This window comes from Lucilia cuprina, chromosome X, assembly GCF_022045245.1.
Source record: "Lucilia cuprina isolate Lc7/37 chromosome X, ASM2204524v1, whole genome shotgun sequence".
NCBI lineage: Eukaryota > Metazoa > Arthropoda > Insecta > Diptera > Calliphoridae > Lucilia > Lucilia cuprina.
This window is the reverse complement of record NC_060949.1, coordinates 766,021-774,996: the sequence shown is the minus strand read 5'-3', so window position 1 is coordinate 774,996 and position 8,976 is coordinate 766,021. Positions and strand designations below refer to the sequence as shown.

General features: G+C 30.3%; 1 protein-coding gene across 1 annotated transcript; it reads left to right on the top strand.

Annotated features, from left to right (window-relative positions):
* Positions 1-2,280: 2,280 nt before the first annotated feature.
* LOC124419544 lies at positions 2,281-2,820 on the top strand. Its single transcript, XM_046949501.1, has one exon. The coding sequence runs from the start codon at positions 2,281-2,283 to the stop codon at positions 2,818-2,820; it is 540 nt and encodes a 179-aa protein (XP_046805457.1).
* The last annotated feature ends 6,156 nt before the right edge of the window (positions 2,821-8,976 follow it).

Genomic DNA, 8,976 nt, shown 5'->3' with positions numbered 1-8,976 from the left:
TTGCGGTGAAATTCAACATAAACATGTTTAATGAGAACTTAATTCTGTTTTTTTTATAAGGATAGGCCAATTATTTGTGTTACCCTGCCATATAAGGTCCCCTTGACTTTAATGCTCATATCTGCTCATAACATATATATAAAGCAATAAAATTCGACATAAAAAAGTTTTATAGGAACTAAAATCATTTTCTTGAATTTAATGAGGATGGGTCCATAATTGACCTTACCAAGGTCCCCTTCTGAAAATGATTTTAAGATACATTACTATACATTACATTACTAATTTTGATCATAATTTTTTTAAATTTTAGTGCATTTTAAAATACTAAAATTAAAATTAAATGATAATAAGTAGATAGAATAAAAATTTCAAAAACTAACACTTTTTAATACACTAAGAAGATAGTTTAATGCAGAATCATTCTTGTTCTCAAAATTTAGAAGGAAAAGTGTTTGCACATTTCAGTAAATAAATTTATTTCATTGTGATTGGTTGTGTGATACATTGTGAACTTTAGATTTTGTAATAAATTGTGTTAATTTAAAATTTAATATATCTAAAACATAGTTTAATATATAACAAGTAAGAGTATTATATTCGGCTGTGCCGAATCTTATATATACTTCATCATGATGTGTTAAAAAGCAGTCAGTACGAATTTTATTACAAAAAATCAAAAAATACCAATTGCAAAGCGGTAAGGTGCCAAAAGGTCCCCTTTTATGGGTTCCCACTTAATTCAGGCTATACATAATTAATTTCATGTTTCTAGTTTCAATATTATAGAAATTTCAAGAAGTAACTTTTGTAGAACGAAAAAGTACTTAAAAGTCCACTTTTATGTGTTCTCATCTAATCCGGACTCTACAAACTTAATTTCATGTTTCTAGGTTCAATATTATAGAAATTTCAAAAAGTACCTTTTGTAGAACGAAAAAGTCCCTTTTTTCTAGGTTCTTACCTACACGCAGAGAAAAAACATGGTTTGGCATGGTTATGAAAACTATGCTATGTTTTTTATAACAATAATTTGTTGTCATAACCAAACAATTGTTATTTTTATTGAACTTCAGCAATATTTTAGTTACTGAAAACATTTATATGTTTATGACAATTATAAATTTGAGAATGATTCTCTGAAAAATAATTATTTTTACAAAAAATAAATAATGATAATTATGTAAACATATTATATACTTTAGAATCATTTAAACTATCAAATAATCATTAAATTTTAGGATTTTACACGCTTATGCATATAATGTTTAAGATATAATATAGTATTTTGCAAATTAAAAGATGTTTTAAGTTCTTTTATTTCTTCGCAAGAGCTAAGTTACAGCTCCCTTGTGTTAAGAGAAGTGTGTCTTTATTGAAAAAGTTCTTAGATTATATAGTAATTAATTGCTTACACAGCATTATTCATAAAGTGGATAGTCTAACAATTGGACAGAATATTGAACGCAAGAAATACATACAAACAAAGCCACGATCGGTAAAATATTTAAAGCATTGACTGTTTAATCGACTTTGTAATATGGTATTATTTTTAATTGCTTTTTCAATATTCTGTCGGCATAAGCGATACATGTTTTATGCTACACCTCCCTTTTACGGAAGAATGTTCATACCCTTTTTAAATGTATGGACATTCTTTAACAAATTATTACTATAATCTTAATAATTAATTTTATTACAAATATTGGAATAAACATCTTATTTATTACTTAAACACATGCGCATATGTTACTAAGGATAATGTTAATTATATTATTTGTTGAAAATCTTAAGTCTATTCTTATGAACTATTTGCTCTTTTTTATTTTTCTTATCTACTATAGTTACATTATTTCTTAAGTGGATCTAATTTGTGACCTACTTCATTTTTAACTAAAACTAAATCTCCCACTTTTAATTTATAATCTAACAATGTCTTATCATAATTTAATTTCTGTTTTAACTTATACATATCAATTATTTCTCGTGCTTTCTTATGTGCTATTTCTAACCTATATCTAACTTCTTTAGCATAATCTTCTACATTATATAAAGGTGATATTGTATGAACCTTATCAATTTGTTGAAACCCATTAGGAGTCTTACCGCAAACTAACTCATAAGGGCAATAGTCATGCACCGTAGATGGCGTGGTATTGAAACAGTAAGTAAAATACCTGAGCCATTCATCCCAATCGCTTTTGTCAACGGATATGTCGTTTGTTAGAACATTTAAAACTTCTGTTCGAAAAAATATCGAAGACGACATGCCAGTTAAAGATGCTGTTCATAACTACTTGTCGTTTCCTGCCAAATGCCGAAGGAAAATCCCCTGCAGAACTTATGCGAGATAGACCAATTCGTACAGTCTGGACACAGCTTCTAGAATCTTCTAAAGAATTGCAACAACAGTCTTCAACTTCAGCAAAATATCAAATCAATGACACCGTTTATGTAAAAAATTTGGGTAAGGGAATGAAATGGATACCTGGCATTATTCAAACCAGAATTGGGAAAGTAGTTTTTATGGCAAGCACAGAAAAAGGAATTTGTAAGCGGCATATCAACCAGAAAAAACCTCGTAGTTTTCCAGTCACCGATCCAGGCCAACTTAGCGCCAATGACGAAGTATCACAACCGCCAACTTCAATTCTGCCATCTTCGACCTCACAACCACCAACATTTAAAGCAGCCTCTCCAGAAATGATTTCGTCTCATCAAGAAGCAGATCGTAATCAACAAAATCTTCAAATTCGTAGAACAGCAATGAATCGTAGAGAAGTTTTACGCTACCAGCCATATAATTTTCGAAAACATTAAAATATAGTATTTATACTTATGAGTTAATATTTTTATAATTCGTCCAAAAATAATTTAAACAAGTAAGAGTGCTATATTCGGCTGTGCCGAATTTTATATACCCTTCACCATAGTGTATTTTAAACATCTTTTATAAATTTTAAATTTTTTCCCGACTACATTATTATTACATCAAAAGCTAAACAAAAAGAACAACAAGAACAACGCTAAACGAAATAAAACACAAAATACACAAGGCATCTAAACCAACAGACATCTAAACATACATAACGAAAAACACAGAAAAACAAAAAAAATAACAACGCAATGACGCCAACAGCATCCAAACCAAGGGTGCCCAAGCCCTATGCGCTTGGTACTCTTTTGTTTTTGTAAATGCGCTTAGCTACAGACAGTGTGTTTTCTAACACACTGTCTATAGCTAAGCTGTTTCGCTTAACCTTAGCATACGTTGTTGTTGTTCTTAACATATATACAAGCAAGAGTAAAACAACAACACTTTCGTATTCATTGCTGGTAAACATTGACGAGACGTAGATTTTGTTTTTTGTTTATCGTAAAAAAATTGTTTTAAAAAGCACTTGGAAAAATTTGTGTTTGTTTTAAATTTTAAACTTACATTATTCGCATAAAAATTATTGTACAATAACTCACAATCTACTCTCATATAATTGAAAACGTTTTAAATACTTTTTTCTATTCATTAAAAAATATATTTGCAAAGCAAAAGGGAAAATTATTTTATTTTAATAAACAATGCAAATCATATTTTTTGCTGTGTATACTTTGTATGTTTGGATTCCAATCATACAAAAAAAAATACACAGCTGAATAAAACAAATACATCTACACACACCGTGTACATCTTTATACCCTACACCACTTTAGTGGGGAGGGTATATTGGGTTTGTGCTGATGTTTGTAACATACAAAAATCTTAGTCCTATACCCACCTTAAAGTATACTAATCGGCTTAGAATCATTTTCTGAGTCGATTAAGCTATGTCCGTCCGTCCGTCTGGCTGTCCATGTAAACCTTGTGCGCAAGGTACATGTCGCAATTTTCAAGATAATTGGATGAAATTTGGCACACACCGCTTCTTTTGGCCCAAGGACGAAGCCTATTGAAAATGGTTAAAATCGGTCCATTATTTCGACTAGCCCCCATACAACCGTACCCCCCAAATAGGGCCTTTTGGTTTATAATTAATTTAAATGATATATTATGTTAACAAAAGTCGACAAAACTTAGTTTTATAGAACTTTAAATGAGACTACCGATTTTGGTAATGATTGGGCTTCATTTGACCCTATCCCCCATACAAACTCCCCTTCAGAAAATGGCTTAAAGGTCAAAAATTCACTTACAAACACTAATAACACTTTTTAAATTCTACATAAATAATATTGAAGATTATTGTATTTGTTATACCCTTCACCTTCGTGAGAAGGGTATATATAAGTTTGTCATTCCGATTGTAATTTTTATAATATAATTTTCGACCCTATAAAGTATATATATTCTGCATCCTTATAGATAGCGGAGTCAATTAAGCCATGTCCGTCTGTCTGTCTGTCTGTTGAAATCAGTTTTTAATATCGGCGAGATCCGAATCTTCAATAATTCCATTAGACATGCTTTCGAGAAGATCGCTATTTAAAATCAGCTAAATCGGTCGGTAAATAACGGAGATATGAGCAAAAATCCGAGACAACCTCTGAAAATTTCATCAACAACAACACTGTATATAGAAAAAGATGTACATGTGTGTGTGTAGATGTATTTGGTTTTATTTAGCTGTGTATTTTTTTTGTATGTTTGGAATCCAAACCAAAAAGATACACAGCAAAAAAAATATGATTTGCATTTTTGTTTAAATAAAACAATTTTCCCTTTTGTTTTGCGAATATATTTTTTAATGAATAGAAACGTTTTCAATTATATGAGAGTAGATTGTGAGTTATTGTACAATAATTTTTATGCGAATAATGTAAGTTTGAAAGTTAAAACTAACACAAATTTTTTCCAAGTGCTTTTTAAAACAATTTTTTTTTTACAAAAACAAAATCTACGTCTCGTCAATGTTTACAAGCAATGAATGCGAAAGTGTGTTGTTGTTTACTCTTGCTTGTATACTGTTAAGAACAACAACGTATTGCTACTGTTAAGCGCATATAAGTGTATAGAAAACACACTATCTATAGTTTAAGCGCATTTGGATGCTGTTGGCATCATTGCGTTGTTATTTTTGTTTTTCTGTGTTTTTCGTTATGTATGTTTAGATGTCTGTTGGTTTAGATGCCTTTTGTATTTTGTGTTTTATTTCGTTTAGCCTTGTTGTTGTTCTTTTTGTTTAGCTTTTGATGTAATAATAATATAGTCGGGAAAAAATTTAAAATTTATAAAAGATTTTTAAAATACACTATGGTGAAGGGTATATAAGATTCGGCACAGCCGAATATAGCACTCTTACTTGTTTTTATACCCACCATCAAAAAAGATGGGAGGTATATTGATTTTGTCATTCCGTGTGTAACACATCGAAATATTGCTCTAAGACCCCATAAAGTATATATATTCTGGAACCTCGTAATATTCTAAGACGATCTAGCATGTCCGTCCGTCTGTCCGTCTGTCTGTTGTTGGCACGATAGCGTCCACAAAATAAGAGATATTGAGATGAAATTTTCCCAAAATATATTTTATTAATCAGAAATGTTTGGTATTGAAAATAGGCAAAATCGGTCAACGATTTCACATAGCCCCCATACAAATGTACCCCCCGGAATACTGTATAAATAGCTTCAAATGTTCACAAACTAGTTTTTTATGAAGCAAATACCACAAAATTTCGCATAGGTCAGTTTTTTGATGTCTGCAAAATAATTCTGCATTATGGCGGACATAGGACAATAATTGGCCCTACCCCCCATATAAGGCCCCCCTTAGAAAATGACTAAAAAGCTTATTACTGGCTTAAAAATGGGAATACAGCTATGAAATTCGACACATATAAGTTTCATGCAAGCCAATATCTCTCAACCAAATTTTACGTATATCGGTCTATAATTGACCCTACCCCCCATATAAGGTCCCCTTCAGAAAATGAGTTTAACGCTCATTACGCTCTTAAAAATAAAAGTATAGCGATGAAATTTGACATAAGTAAGTTTCTTACTAGCCAAAACCTCTCTTACTAGCCAAAACCTCTCTATGAAATTTTATGTGGATCGGTCCATAATTGACCCTACCCCCCCATATAAGGTCCCCTTCAGAAAATGACTTTAACGCTCATTACTCGCTTAAAAATACAAGTATAGCGATGAAATTTGACATAAGTAAGTTTCTTACTAGCCAAAACATTTCTATGAAATTTTATGTGAATCGGTCCATAATTGACCCTACCCCCCATATAAGGTCCCCTTCAGAAAATGACTTTAACGCTCATTACTGGCTTAAAAATACAAGTATAGCGATGAAATTCGACACACATAAGTTTCATGCAAGTCAATATCTCTCAATTAAATTTTATGTATATCGGTCCATAATTGGCCCTACCCCCCATATAAGGTCCCCTTCAGAAAATGACTTTAACGCTCATTACTGGGTTAAAAATACAAGTATAGCGATTAAATTTAACAGTAAGTTTCTTACGCTAAAACTTCTCTATGAAATTTTATGTGGATCGGCCCATAATTGACCCCCCATATAAGGTCCCCTAAGCTCATTACTGGCTTAAACAAACGAATATAGCGATGAAATTTGATATAAGTAAGTGTCTTACAGGCCAAAAAATCTTTATGAAATTTTATGTGGATCGGTCCATAATTGACCCTACCCCCCATAAAAAGTCTTCCCATAAACTTTCTTTAATGCTCATTACTGGCTCAAAAAATATGATTATAACAATGGAAATTACACAGAAGTAAGATTTATACAAGTCAAAATTTACCAAATTTTTTTTGTAAATTGTAATAATAATTTGAATCAAATAAAAAAAAATAAAGCTGTATGTTTAGTGGTTTCTTTTTTATAAACATATATGTATGTTAAGAATTTTTCGATCTCACTCCTTAATTTTAAGTTCTTTAAATTTCAATTATTTTCAATTCTATTCAATTTTTCACAAGCTTTTTTTTCATATTTATAATTATATTTTTACTTTTTTAGTTCTTCAATTTAATTCTTCACTATCTTCTTTGTTTTTTTTTTACAGTTAAAAAAATTATTCCTCCCGGTTGTAGCAGAAAATATTCAGTTTTCTTTTTACAAAGTCCTTGGGATTACAAAATAGTTTTTTTTTCTTAAATTTCACTTAAAAATTATAGGACATAATTAAATGTATCCAGCTTTTGAATTAGTCCTTTTTTTCGACTTCTTTGTCGCTTATTCTGGAGGGTCTCGTAGGAATCGCAGAATATTTTATTTTTTTTATTGTTTTCCTTTTCGCGATTAAACGTTTAACGTATATAAGATCTTTTGTACTTATATCGCGAATCCTACCGACTGCGCCAATTAAAAGAACGTAATTTTAAAACAATAAAAAAACACGGCTTGATGAGGTGTAATTATCAAATGCGCTTTATTAATTCAAAATTTTTTCTGATATACTAATTTACATATTGATTTATGTTTGTTAACTAAAGTCGGTTTTGCATACTAAGCATAAGTGTGTTTTGTTTCCGTTCTTAAATTGGGTACAAAACAAACTTATGTGGATTTTTGCAATTTATTAAAAAACAATAATTTCACAATTTTAATAATTGTTGAAAAGCAATTTTAAATAAAATAATAATTAGGAAAAATGTCTGTAAATAAATTTGGTAACAAATTTATTTATAAAAATAAAATGTAAAGCAAAAAATAAAAAGTTGCAATGTAAGTAGTTATTTATATTATGTTGGCTCGTGTTAGGGGAATAATGGGAGACATTATAACAGTGATCCACGTAACAAATGCTAAGTTAATAACAGAGATAATGAAACGATATCATGATGATCCAGTGGAGGGCGGACATTCTGGTGTTTCAAGAACTCTTAGTAAAATAACAAGTTAGAGTGCTATATTCGGCTGTGCCGAATCTTAAATACCCTCCACCAGCTACTTCTATGTTATTACTTTTCTAATTGATCAAATATTTGTAGAAATAAGTTTTCTCATGTCTTTAATAGAAAAAATTTTTGCATGTTTGTATGTGTGTGAAAGATTTATAGATTTTCAAAATACAAATTTATATATAATTTTGTTCTACTAAAAATTTTGTTCAACACAAATTGATAATGCTCTTTAAATACGGTTAAAGCGCTTTCAGGGGCTGGACCTAGTAAAGGAGAAATTGAAGTATACAAAACAAAACTAATATTTTTGCCAAATTATGTATCAATAGCTTAATTTGGTAATAAGTAATGTGCGTTTAAGAGATTTTCGTAAAAGGACTTTGTAGGCTATGACCAATTATGTACATAAAGACAATATTTCAGAATTCTACTTGGTAATAAATATTGTGAATCTAAGTGATTTTATGGACCTAGTATGACAGCTATGATCTAATATGGACCGGTCGTAAAACAATTTTATAGTGAATTTATGTATATAAAAGCAATATTTTTGCTAAATGTATCCATAAATATTTGGTTATGAGTTATGTGCGTTTTTTCTGATTTTTGAAAGGGAATCTTGTATGTGTGTTTTTCTAAAAGCGACCTTATATGGGAGCTATGATCAATTGTGGACAGTCCGGAAAAACATTTCACAATGTTATTTCTCTGTATATAAGCAATACTTGTACCAAATTTTATATCGAGTAATGAGTTATGCGCGTTTAAAAGATATTTGGTAGGGGACCTTGTATGGGAGCTATGACCAAATATGAACTGATCGAAAAAATCTTTCTTTTTAATATTTCTGTATATAAGAGCAATACTTGTACCAAATTTTATATCGATATCTTAATTTAGTAATGAGTTATGTGCGTTTAAGTGATTTTCGGAAGGGGACCTTGTATGGGAGCTATGACCAATTATGGACCAATCCAAAAAAGCTTTCATTGTAATATTTCTGTATATAAGAGCAATACATGTACCAAATTTTATATCAATATCTTGATTAAGTAATGAGTTATGCGAGTTTAAGTGATTTTCGGGAGGGGACCTTGT

What these genes read in the sequence shown, in the direction of transcription:
- LOC124419544 (XM_046949501.1), top strand. Translation starts at nt 2,281, where the DNA reads ATGCTGTTCATAACTACTTGTCGTTTCCTGCCAAATGCCGAAGGAAAA.